This window comes from Ictalurus punctatus, chromosome 1 (assembly GCF_001660625.3).
Source record: "Ictalurus punctatus breed USDA103 chromosome 1, Coco_2.0, whole genome shotgun sequence".
Taxonomy (NCBI): Eukaryota; Metazoa; Chordata; class Actinopteri; order Siluriformes; family Ictaluridae; genus Ictalurus; species Ictalurus punctatus.
This window is the reverse complement of record NC_030416.2, coordinates 17640833-17658534: the sequence shown is the minus strand read 5'-3', so window position 1 is coordinate 17658534 and position 17702 is coordinate 17640833. Positions and strand designations below refer to the sequence as shown.

The following is a 17702-nucleotide window of genomic DNA, read 5'->3' as shown; positions in this document are numbered from 1 at the left end:
GTTTTGGGGATGGGGTGGGGGGGGTTCTCCGTTCATGTTCCGTTTTATAACTTGATAAAGTTACTCTCGAATAATTTAGATGCATTTCTTTGTAAATTGGCAGAGAAAATGTTCCTGTAAACTTCTGAATTCTCTTGTTACCATCATGAGTTACATCATCAATAAAGATTAGTGAGCCTGTTCCAGAAGCAGCCATGCAAGCCCAAGCCATGAGACTTCTGCCACCATGTTTCACAGATGAACTTGTATGTTTTGGACCATGAACAGATTCTTTCTTTCTCCACACTTTGGCCTTTCCATTACTTTGATAGAGGTTAATCTTGGTTCCAGAACATTTGTGGCTCATATTTCTTGTGGCTCATATGTATTTCTTTGCGAATTCCATCCTGGCTTTCTAATTCATACTTCTAATGAATGGTTTGCATCTTGAATTCAATTCAGTTTTATTTGTATAGCGCTTTTAACAATGGACATTTTCCTGAAGCACTTTACAGAAATATATAACTTCAGCATACTGATTTTAAATGTATGAATTTATCCCTATCATGTGGCATGGCCTCTATATTTCTGCTCTTGAAGCTTTTTTCAAATGGCGAACTGTGACCCCTAACCTGTGGAGGTTGTTGGTGATGTCATTGACTATTGTTTTTGGGTTTTTCTTCACAGCTCTCACAATGTTTCTGTCATCAACTGTTGTTATTTTACTTTGCTGACCAGTTCAGTGTCTGTTGCTCAGTACACCGGTGGTTTCTTTCTTTTACAGGACATTCCAAATCGTTGTGTTGGCTAAAAACAAGAGTAGCTGTTCAGGGTTATTTAATGTTTAAATAATCTATCTAACAGGACACACCTGGGAACAAGGAACAACTATCCGTTACACGTTCCAATATTTTTGCTCACTTGCAGATTGGGTAGTCGGATACAAAAGGTGCTATGTTCTGTGTCATTTAACACATCTGCATATGAATACCAGGAAATAGAAGCTGAAATTCTAAACTCTCTTCTCATATTCATCTTTTGAACTCAAACCCACAATGTATTCATTCTACAGCAAAAAAAAAAAAAAAAAAAGAATTGGCCCTGCTGTTCTAATAGTTTCTGAGGGGACTGTAAAAAAATAGGAGTTAATGCCCATGTATAAATGTATTTCTGAATCCAAATGCATTGATTTATTAAAAAGCCTCTCTCATGGATCTGCTTGAGACGATGTGTGTGCGCAAATCAGTTATACTGTTAAGAATTAAAAAAAATGAAGTCGTATTGATTTGTTTAACACATTTCTTGGTCACTGCATAATTCTGTATCTCTTAATGCCATCATTATTATTCTAAAATAGTAGAAAATAGTAAAAAGAAAACAAAACTGCTTTTAGCAGCTGTGTCCAAACGTTTGGCTCTGTAGCTTTGTGTAAATGCATGGGTTTGTGCGTGTGTTGTGTTTGCAGGTGTTCAGTAAGATGGGCATTCCTCAGGTGAGGATACCTGACCTTCCTCCTCCTGAGCAGATGCCTGAGAGCTACCACTCGAAGATCGCTCTGATCGGCTGCGGCCCCGCCAGCATCAGCTGCGCCTCGTTCCTCGCCCGTCTCGGTTACAGTAACATCACCATTTTTGAGAAGGAGAAGTATACCGGTGGACTGAGGTGGGTAAAAAAAAATTCTGAGCTGAGATTCTGCATTCGTAGTCTGTTACCGATCTGGTGCAGAATCGGCATGATCGATATGGAGAATGCTCATAAGGTCAGAATAATTCATGAATGGCCTTCGTAATTGGGAATATTCATCTTTTAAATGCTGAGAAGGAACAGGATTATCAATTACTCTCATGTTCTTCCCGCCAACCATCCTGTTGACGGTTAGTGTAACTCCTGCGCATATCTGTCTCAGATTTAGAGGTTCAGTAGCTGCTGGGAATTACAATGAGGGGCTGTAGTTTGACAGCAATATGAGATTCCAGAGCTCTGAAACATCAAATGGAATAACAGAGGAAAATGTCCTGTGTGCTGAAAGGGATTTCTTTTTGTGTGTGTGTGTGTGTGCGCTCTATTTTTTAATCTTCTACCACTAACATTCTTTTTCTCTCGAGCTTTTCTTTTGCTGCTTCCCTTTTTCGTTCTCCTTATTTCCTTTCCTCTCTTATTTTTTTTTTTTTTTTTGACTTTCTCATTTTTCCCCAGCTCTTCAGAAATCCCTCAGTTCCGCCTGCCCTATGAGGTGGTGCAGTTTGAGCTGGACTTGATGAAAGACCTGGGAGTGAAGGTAATGAGCAACATCTCACCTCTAACACACCTCTGAATATCTTGTCTCTCTCTTTTCCCTTTTTCTCTCTCATGCGCACACACACACACACACACACACACACACACACACACACACAAACGCACACGCTGTCTCTCTCATACACGTCAACTCACACTTTTTCGTCCTTCTTTCCTCCATTTCCTTTCTTTCTCTCTCCTCCCCACTTTCTCTATCTTCTCTTTCTTCTTCTCTCCCTTCCTCCCCTCTTTCCTAGTCACATCAGAGGCTACGGAAGGTGACAGGTCTCAGGGAGGATCAGCAGCCCAAATGTCAGCCGCATTAATAAAGAACAATTAAAAGCTGCATTAGGAAGGCAGGCGGCAGTCTGTGCAGGTCTGGGCGCTGGGTTGCTTGTCTGTCTGTTCCCTGAATGCCACTGTGGTGAGAAAGGGCAATCGATAGTCCTCTTCCTCCTGCACACCTGCTCAGCATTCATCTCGCACAGGAAACGCTTTTTCTCTCCAAGTTGCTCAAAGGCAGGCGAGGCGGGACGGGGGCAACCAGATAACAAATTTGCATGCCCGCCATTCCAGTAAAAAGTCAAGGGGAGGGAGAAACAGACCTTCTGCGCTTCAAGGTTGTCTCGTAGTCATATTGACTGGTTTGTAAGGAGTTACAAACATACCCTCTAGTTCCAGACATACAGATATGACCAAATATGCTACTAGCACCTTTATTAGCCTCTGTCTAACCTAAGAAGACCCAGTTTTTATTCTCAATATTTGCTGTGCACTGACCCCTTTCTCCATCAGATCGTCTGCGGGAAAGGACTAGGCCAAGATGGAATGACACTTCAGTCACTGAAAGAGCAGGGATACAAAGCTGTCTTCATTGGAATTGGTCAGTCTATCACATTTTTTGCACTACTTCTCTTCTTGAGCTTCTGTCTGCCTACACACACACACATACACACACACACACACACACACATACACACAAAGTGAGAATAAATGAGTGTGCTGAAAGCAGTTTACAGACCAGGTGGCTCATTCTTGTGCGAATGCCTGCAGATGATTTGCTCCCCAATGGCTCCCCCTCAGAGCTTAGACTCTGCTGGGAACTCCATTCACTCCTCATTGTCCAGCCAGGCTAACCTAACAGCACATACTGGGTTCACCCGCTGCTTTTTGCGCGCCTGTCAGGTGCCTCTTGTCTGCCCCCCACTGAGCTATTCACTGCTCTCACTTGTTGTCCCAAAGACATCAGGCATCAGGCTTTATTAACAAATCCCAGTAATAACATTCTCTGCGCTGTCTGTGCATACAGGTAGGAGCGAATATGCGGTAGGCCAACAGCCTAACAACTTTTATTTGATCTTTTAGTGACAAATAATACTTCATAGTAAATAGTAATTGATGAGCAAATGAATAGATACATACATAAATACATGCATACATTCTGTAGCCTGCTGTCCGTCAATTAAAAAAGACTACTGAATGACCACCCTGGACTACATGTTATTGTGAACCTGTCGTGTCAATGCTGGAATCGACATCAGTCTGAACTTCCCATAGAACATTACGGCCTACAGACATGGCCACCAAGAAGTATACCATCTAGGCTGCATCTGAAATCCCCCCTACTGTTTTATGAATACCGAGAAAACTTTTGGCGTGCTGCTTTTCATCTACTGTATAGTAGAGTGGTAGATATTTGGACGCAGCCCTAAACCACCTGCTGCCCGTCACTCTCAAGTTCACCTGATTACTCACACCTGGACTCAAGCACACACACACACACACCTCTGTTTATTATTCATGTTTCTCTGGATAATGATCTCATTTCTGTCCTTTGTTTCTGTGATTCTGGTGTGTGCCCTATTAAGTCCGTTTGCTAATCACCTGACCTTGTGCCTGGTTTTGGATTTGTCTCCCTGTTTTTTTTGTTGCTTTTTTTAAATAAAGCCAACACCTGCAAGTGAATCTGTCTCTGCCGCCTGACAACCATTCTCACCACAGCCGTCATACTGACTTTGTACAGTTTATTAGACACTACGTTTGTAGGTAGTATGTGTTTTTACTGGCCACATGACTTACCATGTTAACATATTAGATATTTTAGATATTCAAGAACAGATAGAATAAAACCGAGAGAATAGATAGAAGGTCCATGCACAATTTCAGTTGGCTTGCTGCTTCTGAACCTAGCAGTGATGTTGATTTGTTAGAAAAACCCAGCATCACAACAAACACTAGCATGCTGCTAATTGCTGTGGTGGTCTGCTGGTAGTCCCTGTCCATTGATGCATGACGCACAGCAAGTGATCAGTTTGGTATGTTGGTAAGGCCACCGATAAATAATAATAAGCAATTCATGAATAATTAGTAGTGCGAATTTGTGTTTTTTGATAAAGAAATAAAATGCAGTAGTATTAGCAGTGCACTTGGTAGTGCACTCAGTCTTTCGGGTTTGTAATTTATAATAAGAGTTTCTTTCTGTATTTCTTATGTTATGTGCGGACCGCAAAATAGCACATTACATAATATATAACCTCTGGCATTCTGAATCAATTTCTGATTACCATATTGGCTATGCCAGTAGAGTCCAGAGTTTAGTTTATATCTGTTATATTGCCTCTGTTTAGTTGCTTGTTTTGTTGGGGTTTTTTTCCATGTTTTTTTTTTTTTTTTTTTACTTGCTTTCTCATTAGCCAGAGGAAGTCATCTTGATATCCCACATATCCTCAGATATACAGTATACTTCTTATCCACTAAAATAAACAACTGAGGCTCTTTGTGATGCATTTCAAATGATAACATCTCTAAACTTCCTTCATCACCAGTTTCCTTTAAAAAAATTAAAAAAATAAAAAAAATTCAGAAAAAACACTGGCCTGAGCACCTCATGAGTTCATGTTCCGGGGGAAACAAAAGCTCACACATTTCAGAGATAGCAAACATAGCAATGTTCTTACCAGTCCTAGCTAGCCTAGATTTCTATCTAGATTAGCAACGTATCTATCATTATTGTTATTAATATTATCAGTAAAATAAGTAAATAGAGACAGGTTTAACTCTGGCAATGAAGAGCATGTTTGCCTTTGCTGTGGCTTGGTGACCTACAAAATGCTCATGGCATCATTTTTTTTAAAAGCAGTTGCATTCTGAATGTGAAAATGCGCATGGAATGAATGTCATATTTTGACAATTACCACATTTCATCATAGTTCATCATAGTTTCACAGCATTAACTTTATTAGTCCTGACCTGAACCTGAATTTGTACGTTTTTGCACTAGTCACACATATTCCTGCAGATTTGTAATGTTAAGACCATGTTTATCTGTAAATAATTTATACATTACATTGACGACTAATTCAAAACATTAACAGATTATTGAGGTTAATGAGAGGTGTAATTATGCGGTGATTTCTCTTTAAATCTCTATATGAATCCCCTGTAATTCATGGTGTTGTATGAACATTGCTTCTGAACATGACGTATTAATTGTGGTGGGATGTTTATGTGAGCCATATTTGGAATTTTTATTTTTATTTTTTTTAGCAAACTGATGTAAAGGAATTTCAATTTGTTGAGAAAAAGAAAATGCAGAGTGTTAATTGTTAAGCGTTAAAAAGTGCAATTAATTTCTGTGATTTCACACCGGTCTTTTACGGGCTTTTTAAATGTCATTCTCAGACAATGGATTGGCATGCAAATTTCCTCCTGGCAGTAGGCTAAATGGGAGGCTGTTTGAGAGAGGCCGATAAGAGAATTGTTTCTGGGCTATAGGCTTAAGAAGCTGACTCAGAGGTTGAGTTGCTTAAAAGATGGAATTAACCGCTGTGTTGCACTGTAAACTGTAATAAAGTTTTATTTGTGTGGATTTGAACGTAATGGTCTGTGCCTGCTGGATTTTTATTTATTTTTTTGCCATGAATTTGCTTCCATTTGATTAAAGGTGTTATGGTATGTTTTTTATTTTTATTTTATTATCTTCCCTGAGGTGTAATTATAATATTAGTAAAGTTTTTTTTACACATAAAACCTAAAAAAAGAAATAATTTATTAGCTTTTCCATCCTTGTCTCTGACCTTCCAGCTTAAACGATCAGTTTGTGTGTCCTTTACCTTTAAGACTTCAATGTAACCACCCACTGCTATGATTAGCTAACATCTTTGCCTATGAATTAATTATGAACGCCCCCTGCCATAACACAAGCACCAACGGTGTGATGATGTAAAAGTAGGTGTCGGTGTCTTGCTGTAGGGGCAGTCATATGCAAATTTATTTCCCCATGTAATGTCACAAATCCCGCCACATCCAAACGAGCTGTTTTTGGAGCTTGGTTAAATAAATGCACTTTTTGTACTGAGAAGGTTGTATTAGGCTATGAACCTTGCAGGACATCTTAATGGTACATTAATGACCTCCTATATGTCAAAAGATCAAGGAAAAAATTGATTTCTCATGCCATTAAACTTGTTTTTTTTATCCTTTATTTATACTCTTGAGGCAATACATGTCATTTTTAACACGTACAAAATGGCATTGTGCCAAAATAAAATTGTGCCAAGATGTGTATTCTCTTTTGTTCTATTAATATATAAATTAATAAATAAAATAATTGCGCATGGCGCAAGGCCCCTTTCCAGAACCTTCACGCTAACTGTTCCTCAGTGGTGGAATGCACTTCCAATCTCAATCCGGGCCGCAGAATCTCTCACCATCTTCAAAAAACAGCTAAAGACCCACCTCTTCTATGAACACCTAACCAACTCATAATAAAAATATATAAAAATTGCACTTACACCTCTACTCTGCACTTTGCTTCTTCTGGAATTCAATTAATGGATCTTGTATGGTAGCACTACTTGTATTGTTCTCTGCTTGATATATCGCTTTGCTTGTATCTTTCTCATTTGTAAGTCGCTTTGGATAGAAGCGTCCGCTAAGTGAATAAATGTAATTGTAAATGTAAATAAATCTATAAGCACCCAATTACAAAAAGCAGTTCGGTGCAGTGCCGCCCAGAAAATCAGTACCCAGGGTTAATAGCATATATAGAGTATTTCAGGCATTTGCATGTATAATAAAAATGAGCAGGGGCAGTACAGCACACATCATTTTTTAAAAATATTTTTATATAAATGAAATAGGGGAAGTAAGGCGAAAAAATTTTAACAACATTGTGGAGTGGAAATGGGGAGACGAGTCGATCTGTACACAAAGGCACATGAAAAGCAAGGTTATATCGAGTATGTCAAAGTTTCAAATGTTAGAAATGTTTTAAACAAATGTCAGATATTATAATTATGAAAGCATGGTTATTCAAAAAGCGGGACAATCAATAGCTGCTCAGTGCTTTCCATGGTCATTACTTACTCTTTCAAATTAGTCAATAGATTTTACATTTCATAAGGCTATATGATTTTGCCTCAAAAACCTGTCTTGAACCTCTTTGAAATCTTTCTTTAAAGGAGACAGCCGAGAGTCACAGTCATTTTTGTATTTATCAAAAAGCACAAATTGTGTGACTTTGATTAACTCCTATACAAAAGGGAGGAAAGGCCATTATCTGAGTGTGTTCTCTTTGGGAATGCCCTTCTTTACGATAGACAAGGTTAATGAATATGTCAGAAAGAGGGCATTTATTGCCTGTGAGGTCTTTATTTACGTTAAATCTTAATGCACTTCGTGTGACTTTGCATTATTTGACACAGTGGCCTTGGTTGCTTGTTCTTCTCTGTGCAATTCATAAGGGTGAGAGGAGTCAGGGAATGCTCAGAGGCTGACAGTAGCTTAGATCCCCCTGTTCCATCTTTCTCTCACTGATGCTCACTGATAATGCATGATTAAGGATGGAGGGCCTGCACAGTAGTGAAGCATTCCCAGCAGATGATTTATTGTTTTTGATTTTTCATAAAGAAAGAGGCCATTTCGCATGCCTACTGCAGTGTGGCTCCATGCAGGAGTCAGTGCAAAGCGGAACACCATGCAGCTCAGGACAAATGGAGACACATTACGTTCAAAAAGAGCTGTCACACACAGGCACGCTTTTGTTCAATTCTGCTTTGTCAAGGCATGCTGCCTAGGTTCCCTCTGTTGTTATTTATTTATTTATTTTTCCCCCCTTGAATTTTTTATTTTTTTTTGGTACCTGGCAGGGAACGCTAATGGATAGCAGTATGCAGTATCCTACCTGTCAGCACAGGATGAAATGACTGGAAAGGTTAATGTGCCATAACTTCTGGATTCTTCTGCACTAGCATAAAGAGTGTGCTCAGAGGAAGTCAGCCATGATGAAGTTGCAGATGCTTTTGTTTGTTCATGTTACTCATGCGCCGCTGGCCATTTTATATGTATGAGAATGTGTTAGAAGTTTTTCTGCACAGCTTCTTTCAGAGGAACTGTGCTATCGAGTATACACAACATGTAAAGAGAGAACTCTGTCACGCCTGAAGGATAATTGTACATAAGCATGCTCCTATCAATACTGAGAACTATAAATATGACTCGAACTGTTCTGCAGTTTGAAACTGATCAACTCAAAATCACTGACTGGTATATCTGTTATTTTACAATCATTTTTAACATCGAGAAGTTTCTAGCTTGTTAACAGGTCATTCGTTTATATGTGCACTGTAGCATTCTTTACATTGTTGCATTTGTTGTTCATTTACACAGCTGTAAGAATTCTCAGTAATATTACTCATATATATGGAACATGATTGACATATGCTGTAGATTCTATCTTAGACATTTTCTATGGAAGTTGTCCAGTATACATCACCTCTAGCAGGGTTGGCAGACTGATTAGGTAGTTGATAAATGATACTCCTTGGGAACAGAAACGCAGGCTTTTCTTGGTGCGACTAACTTCGAAACACTCGCTAATTACTGTGTTATTGATGATGGCAAAGGTGTGATTTTGTCTTGATGAAATGTGGCTACCTAATTACTGTATGATTTAATGACTAGTTTCATGCATAATGAGTGTAACTTTCTTAATCATGGGGTATGCATTAATCTCTTGAAAAGCATCCTGGCCATGTCCTCCACGCCAAAAAAATGGCTAAATTAGGAATGTGAACCTAACAAGATCAGCGTGAGGGAGGATTCATCATGCTAACGTGCCACACGCCTCCATGATGGACACGAAATTGGGCGAAAAGTGTCCGAGTGGAGAATTAGAGACAATAAAATCCATTAAAGCATGTTGTAATGCAGAACTTTGCCAGGGCATTTCCTTGAAATCAAATTAACGCCGAAGTGTATGCAGAAAAAAAAATTAATTGATTTTGACAGGAGACACTTCGCTCTTTCCTCTCTCAATCACTTAATAGCTCGATATGCCGAGCTCCTGCTTTTTGTCCAGGTAAAAAAAGCATCTCCTGCAGTTCTCATGTTTCTACGTTAGAAAATTTTGATTCCTTGCAAAAGACTTTGTAATCAGGTTTGGAATGAATTTGTATTAGATAATAATCTGTATTTGCTGCTTTTAAAACACCTCTTAAATAAATCTTTTTTTGCCCAAGATTGAGCGTTATTAACATCTGTTTCTTTTGAACGGAAGTGATAATGACAGATTATGACAAATCAGAAGCTTTCTGAAGCTTGTACTTAAATATTGCTTACTTCTAGACCACAAGGATAATGACAAGGTAGTGTGATGAGGTTAATGACAGTATACAGAGCAGAGTAGATCTTTGAAGCAGAACGAGTGGCACAGGGATGTCTGATACTGTGTGTGAGTGTGAGTGACAGAGGATTGCAACCTGCTTTCTCTGTGAATAGAGGAATGAGAACATACAGGGGCATAACATAGGGGAAAAGGAGCATCGGAAGCAAGCTGTACTTAAGCCAAAATTGTAAAGTGAGAAAACGAAGGGAGTTCTCATGATGGGAGTTGAAAAAACGGGGAGGTTGCATTCTCTACAGCAATGCGCATGAAGGTTTATCTGTACACATGAATATGTTTTAATTTTTAACAAAGAATATGTGGAAGCAGACAGTTTAATCATTTAATAAGTTCATTATTTTTTTTGCTCATACGAAATAAATAAATATATGTGTGTGTGTGTATATATATATATATATATATATATATATATATATATATATATATATATATATATATATATATATATATATTTTATTACAGCTGCTATTTGTGTTTTTACTACAGGTCTACCTCAAGCTAACAGGCACAAAATGTTTGAAGGCCTCACCATGGAGCAGGGATTTTATACCTCCAAGGATTTTCTCCCACTAGTTGCCAAGGCCAGCAAACTAGGTAAAGAACCACAGAAAATAGTTTGCTGAAAACTTTTACCTATTACCTTCTTAATGTCCCTGTTTTGCAAAGCGTATTAAAGGAGGCTTTTTTTCCCCCCTGTGCTGAATGTTCTTGAAATCTTTGGAAGGGCCTTTTAAAATCCTGTAGCCTGACAGAATGCTTGAATGAGTGAAAACATGTGTAGTATAAAGCATCTATGAAAAGGGCCAAGATACCGAGTAAAAGAATACCAACTATGAGCTGCTGTACAATACTATACAGGCTTACTCCAATTAAGTGACTTGCCATGGCCAGCTTCACTGACATTTCTGTTTACAAATACGTGTTCTTCTAAGACATGCACCTATAATGTGTATCTGTGATTCAAGTGTACTTGAATCACATATGAATATGCATCTATCAATCAGTACGTTTACACTGTAAAACTTTTATGTTGATAGATCAATTTCTTTAAGCCAAATACACTTAAATATAACAAAAATTAATTTTAAAATTTAGAGTTAAATTTTTGTTATATTTAAGTGTATTTGGCTTAAAGAAATTGATTTATCAACTTTATCAATCAAAATTTTGAGGTAATTAGTTTCCTCAAATTTTTTGAGTTAAATGAACTATCCAGTTTTACAGTGTACATAGACAACAATAATCCGATATTAACCCGATTAAGACGACACTCTGATGAAGAAACTAGCATGTAAACAGCGATTATTGATGACCTTAATCCGACTAAAGTCATACTCGAAGTAAACACAAATCGAATTAAGACATGTGGAGTATTTATGTTTTAGTCGCATTGCTGACGTGCATTATAGACACGTACACACCTTAATCACACTATTAACGTCGTGTGGGAGTTTTCACCGCAATTTGCGACAGGACACGTACACACACAGCAGTGCTCAACCATTTGACGGCAAACGAGTGCACGACTGCGTCCAAAACCGATTACTTATCTGCTATATAGTAGGAGAAATGCATGTATCTCAGCTACTATATAGTAGGTAAGTTCGCGGTTTGGGACGCAGACCATGGCTTCAAGCAGTCGTCTATTATAGTCTATTATAGTCTATTATAGTCGAATATTCTAACAGTGACTCATGTAAACACCTTAATCATAATATTGTGGTCAATAATTAGATTATTGTTGTCCATGTGAACATAGTCAGTGATGGATGGATAAAAAAATACATGTGTGTACTGGATATGTAGACATAATCGGGGTATAATATACTGTATGTATACTGTATTTGCTATGTGTGTGTGTGTGTGTGTGTGTGTGTGTGTGTGTGTGTGTGTGAATGGGTGAATGAGAAACAGTGTAAAGGGCTTTGTAGAACCGCTAAGGTTAAAAGGCTCTAGATAAGTGCAGACCATTTACTGTATGTGCACAAACATAAGAAAAAAAAAAGAGAAGGATGTTCTGTGTGCATTTATATGATTAAATAAGCGATACCATCCCGGCCTGTGCGTTAAGGATCCTTTTACATCTTTTTGTGAGAATGCAGAAAGGCCTCAGCAGATCACTGTTTCTGTAGTGTGCGTTATCACATGTTGAAATCAGCTGCATTCAGTAGAATGGCTAGTCATCTCAATCAAAGACTGGGAAAAAAAAGGTGCAGGCTATGAAATAACAGATATAAGGACATTTCCCAGAAAAGGAGACATGGCTGTCACTGCAGCAGAATAATTTGATAGGGACGTACTGTGTCTGAGGACTCCAAGATGCAATTTTAAACAGTTAAGTGGGGAATGGTTCAGAGACAGAAATCACGTTTTTCTCCCTTTACTCACTCCCCGGCTTGTTTTCTCTCATTTTCTTGTCCATTCTGGGGATTAGGGATGTGCAGCTGCCGCTCAGCGCTGCCTCGGCTCAATGGCTCTGTGATTGTCCTGGGCGCAGGAGACACCGCCTTTGACTGTGCCACCTCTGCCCTGCGCTGCGGCGCACGCCGGGTCTATGTGGTGTTCAGACGTGGCTTCACCAACATCCGTGCAGTCCCTGAAGAGGTGAGGCGATAAGTAGACGAGAGAGAGTGAGACAGAAAGTGATTTCAGGATGCAGAAAGACAAAAAGAGGAAAAGTCAACAGCAAGCAGGAGCATATTAATATTTGGGCTTGTGAAGGGAGCCTCGCACGGGGGGTTTATTAAGACATTCGTGAGAATGTCCTCACCCCCTTCTCTCTGGCCCACTGACACTTCTCTTAAGCCTCTCTTTCCTCATTTATTCTAGAGACTTGTCTTTGATTTTAGGGGGAGATTACTGTCAAAACCTTTCTTTGCCAGAATGAGGAGAGAAAGGCGTGTTTTTGCTCTATACTAGTTTCTTTGGAAATGCTGTCAGTTGGCTAACGGACTGCATTACCATCATTATTTAGGGTCGGCTTTGAGAGACACATGTCACAGGGGAAAAGCGAAAAAGCATACTAATTTTTTTTTCAATAATAATTTGCTGTGCTTATGGAACAAATGTGGAGGTGCATTATGACACTTCTTACTTCTATTAGAAAAAGAGAACTTGGTTCTCAGTACTTTGACAGACATCGTTAATGAAAAGATATTTTTGTGTCACTGAATTATAATATTACATCTTTGGTTGTGTGTTTGTGGTACAGTTAGAAAAGAACAAGCTAGTAGAAGATGATATAGAGTTAATATTAAAGGTAATACGTTAAATGAAGATGTCTATTCTTAACTCTCCAGAGTTTACGTTTGTCACGTATTGTGTTATCTTCTCACCGCCTACATCATGTCGCCATGAAAATGATAGAAATAACTTAAACTGAGAAAAGTAAGGTCATTATTCACATCTGTTTTCAGCCAGCTGCAGCTATGCTGCTTCCATCACCCTGAACTAATTAAGCTTGTTTATAAGCTATATTGGCTTAGAACACTTGTAGGTGTAAGAAATTCTTACAAAAAAGAAAGGGAAAAAAAATCACTTCGAGTTATGTCAATTATATGTGTTGATGTGAGCTGAGGTAATTTATGCAGAGACTGTTGAATGGAAAAATTACAGACACTTCTGCATGGCTACTTTTCTTTTTAGACTCAAATTACTGTAGGTGCAGCTCCAATTCAAGAAACCCTTTTTGTTAGTTGGTTTCCATTAATATAAAACCAAGTTTCGGGCTATTTGAGTAAAGATCTTATTTTGTTTCCCCACATTTATTATTATTTTTTGCCTTGTTTATAGAGATCCTCTTTGTTTTCTCATTAACAGATTAATCAGCTATTTCTTTGGCATAAAAAAAGTGTTTTGTTAGAATGATTTTGCCAACCGGGCCACAGGCTCGCACAATTTCCAAGCTGTTCTCCATATCGCTACATTGCATGTCTTTTCACAATGTCCAAACGAAACGTCGTGTTCACTAAAATGGCGCTCGGTGTAGTTGTTAACTGTTGAGTCTACTCTGCCGTGTACGCAGATGGAACTGGCTAAGGAAGAGAAGTGTGAGTTCCTGCCTTTCCTGTCACCAATAGAGGTTATACTGAAGAAGGGCCTTGTACACGCCATGGAGTTCTGCCGTACGGAGCAAACCGAGACGGGCGAATGGGTCGAGGACCATGAGCAGATCGTACGCCTCAAAGCTGACTTCATCATCAGTGCTTTCGGCTCTGTGCTGAATGACCATAAAGGTAAAATGTCTGTCTTATTACAGGATAGTCTTATCTACAATGCTGCCGCCATATATGATAAGTAGGCACATGGCATAACCATGCACATGGCATATTACAGACATAATATGGCTGTAATGCACCGTGTACAGTTTGTTACCCCAAATTCACGTCTGGTTGTGTCACTGGAGCAGTGTGTTGCAGCAATCTGTCCAATAGTGGGGCGGCTGTGGCTCAGGTGGTAGAGCGGGTTGTCCACTAATCGTAGGGTTGGCAGTTCGATTCCCGGTCCACTTGACTCTACATACTGAAGTGTCTTTGGGCAAGACACTGAACCCCAGGTTGCTCCCGAAGGAAAGTTAGCGCCTCATATGGCAGCTCTGCTACCGTGTGAATGATACACAGTGTAAAGTGCTTTGGATCCAAGGTTAAAAAAGCGCTATATAAGTGCAGACCATTTACATGCTTGGTTTTGCATATGCTATGCTAGCACGTCTAATTTTTATCAAGAAAACACCGACCTGTTCAACCATGTCAATGAAATATTAGAGGTAGGGACAGCCGAACACGGATCAATAACATTTCTTTTCCTTTTTTTTCAACTGAAGTCTTCTGTTTGTTTTTCACTTGAATTTTTGTTGGGCACTATTGTATATCACATGCACGGTTTCAATATCACAAAAACCTTCCATTTTAATAGGGGTGTGTACACTTTTAATATCCACTGTAGTATGATTAACTGTGCCAATGGAAGGAATTAATGCACACCTGCCAGCCAATCAGAAAGGAGCATCTGCCTTGGCCACAGTATGTGTGTATACATTACATGATGATATCTTGTGTCTTACGTCACATGAAGCATTCTTACTTTGTGGTCATCTGCAGATTTCATGATACCTTTAGGGCCTCATTAGAATTTAAATAAACCCATCAGCCTCATAAGTGTCTGCCATGTTTAAACAGGCACAGCCATATTGCCAATGTTGTTTTACTGCTCTATTCATTTTAATTAGTCTGAATAAGGTTGGCTGTACCTGTGTTCTCTGATTAAATGATGGAATGGGCAAGCGTACACATAAACAGGTGTCCCACTGTCATCAATAGCATGTTTGTATTCATGGAAATTAGTGAATCTGGAAAGAAGGACTTAGTTAAAACTGAAATTGAGGTGCTAATGTGACAGTCCTAGAGCTTTTTTTTTTCTCCTGCGGCATTTCATGTTTTCAAGGTTCAAACGCAGCCTTTCACTAAAGTTTAAACTAAACAGTGCCTGAGACATCTTGGGTTTATTTGGCACAAATTTTCTGACTTTTCTTCTAGCTTTGCTGATGGCAGCGTAGTGATGGATGGCCCTGAATGAGTTTTATATGCTGGTAAATGGAGAGCTGCTTAAAACACAGTGTGAAGAAGGGATTAGCATTGATGCACATGCAGACAGCCCTCCCGGAGCAAACACAAGCCATTATAGGGCAGTTACACCTGGAATTATTCATGGAGGATCTCACTAACGTGATCACACAGACAGGCAACGACATTCGCATCAGTAGAAGAGAACAGTGGTGTGTAAAACCGTCTTCATTATATCGTTTTGCCAAGTTTTAACAGAGCTTTGTTTAATAATCTAGAAGACATCTTTAACCTGTTTACCAATCTTGCACTTTGTATTATTTATTAATTCTCTGAATGAGCACATTACCTAGACCAGGTCTTTGCGTTATTCCGAATTTGCTCTGTGATCATGAAATGCTCTGTAACACAAATGCTCTTTCTAACCAGGGAGAATTTTTATTAACATTATCATTTGATGTGTCCCCACTTCAGTAAGCAGCAGCTTTTATGATCATCTGTGTGCTGTTGTGTACAACATGTTCTCCACCACCGACCGTGCAGAACTTCCTTCCTGACACATTTGTGAAGTTTGCTAATGAGATTACACCGATAAAGGGCACACCTGCTATAATTTTCAATTAGGGTCACACAAAATAAACAGGGAGTAATGTCACAGGGGGATAGCGCTGTCCAGAGTTGACCGGAGATGACATGCCTCAGTAATGAGATTCATGCGACACAGAGAAGCCCAAGCTTTACACAACTGGTTAGCCAGCAAAGCCATTACCCTGCTTTCTAAAGCAGCACAAATATGCTTATACATATCTCTACTACTTAAGTAAGCATAAACTGTGCATGCTTTACATGATTTGATAATTAGCCATGGCTGGGAAGTACATATTTATTCAGCCAGATCATCAAAATGTAATGAATATGGGTAGCAATGTAAAAGGACTGTAGTGTAGTGTACACTCGTTCTGCTCTTTTCTCCACGGCTAGTCAGCCACATAGCTGGATAAATTTAATTCTTGCTTCTTACTTCCTTAAACATTTGTCTAGAATATTGCAGATTTTTTTTATACAGCGAGTAAAGCCATACACTGTGTTTCTCAGAAGATGACAAAAATCGTTATTGTGCTAATATATATAATATATTTTCTATTAATATTCTTTTTTTCGAATACCTTAGTAATTTTGGTTTGTGTATTTCACTGTACTTTTTTTCTGAACTAGTTAGCATTTCTAGTATGTTTCTTTTGGGTTTTTACTAAAGTAGCATACTTCCAACTCCTTCTAAAATCTTTATAACAAATCAGTTATACAGAAAGAGATTGAAATTTCTAACAGGACTTTGTTTTGTCCATACAGAGTATTACACCCAATATACTTGGAGTTCCATCGTCTGGCCTTAGTTGTCAGGTTGAGCTGCCCAGAAATGCTGAGAGGTTATCTTTTTTCTCTCTCAGCAGTCTGTGTTCTTTCCTTTAAAAAATATGAATTACTTACCCACTCAAGTATCTCATCGGATGGGTATGGGAGGCGCAGCAGAGAGCCGCTTCCGGAATAGCTGACACGGCTGGAAAAACTAGCTAGTAATCTGCTGGGTTGGCCCACTGGAGTGAGCAGATGATTAGATCCCTTGCCACATTTAACTTTTTTTTTCCGCAGGAAAGAATGGGGGTTGGATTATGATGGAGTAACTCGTACCAGGGATATGTCACTCGAGCCAAGGCACCACCTCCACCCAGCCAGCCAAATACTGCATCTGCATATACGCTTTCCATTAATCACCACACTTTAATAGCAGACCGTGTCGCTGGCCACTCATCACACTGATTCCGGTGTAGTTAGGTTCTGGTAGAGGGTCCTGAGCAAATGCTTTGTTTTGTGACATTTCTGCTACACTGTTTGTACATTTTTCTGTCCGTATTTGCATTTTGGATATTATTATACACCGCAAGACAGGGTTCACATTGTATGTCCAGAAAACTTTAACCTGTAGGCTATATAGGACTATATAGGCTATTGTAGGCTATATAAGTTTATCCCTTCTATGGTTGCTTTGTCCTCCTGTTGAGGGCTTTTTACACAGCATCTCCTTCTATTCCATCCAACATTGATCACTCTGGTTAATGGGGCCTGGCAGTCTGCATCTGCCACTGAGGAGTATGTCCATGGGGTGTGCGTGTGTGTGTTTGTGTGTGTGTTTGTGCATCTGA

At 39.1% G+C, this 17702-nt stretch overlaps 1 protein-coding gene across 2 annotated transcripts in view; it reads left to right on the top strand.

Moving 5' to 3' along the window:
* Window positions 1-17702, top strand: part of dpyda.1 (dihydropyrimidine dehydrogenase a, tandem duplicate 1) — a 153162-nt gene that overhangs the window by 56426 nt on the left and 79034 nt on the right. Inside the window, exons 6-11 of one of the 2 annotated variants that reach the window (XM_017473660.3) lie at window positions 1445-1641; window positions 2176-2257; window positions 3052-3139; window positions 10427-10534; window positions 12375-12544; window positions 13965-14175. In XM_017473660.3, the coding sequence (XP_017329149.1) occupies window positions 1445-1641; window positions 2176-2257; window positions 3052-3139; window positions 10427-10534; window positions 12375-12544; window positions 13965-14175 (856 nt within the window). Of the gene's footprint in view, window positions 1-1444; window positions 1642-2175; window positions 2258-2513; window positions 2814-3051; window positions 3140-10426; window positions 10535-12374; window positions 12545-13964; window positions 14176-17702 lie in introns of those variants that run through there. The other variant, XM_053682147.1, reaches the window with a different exon arrangement.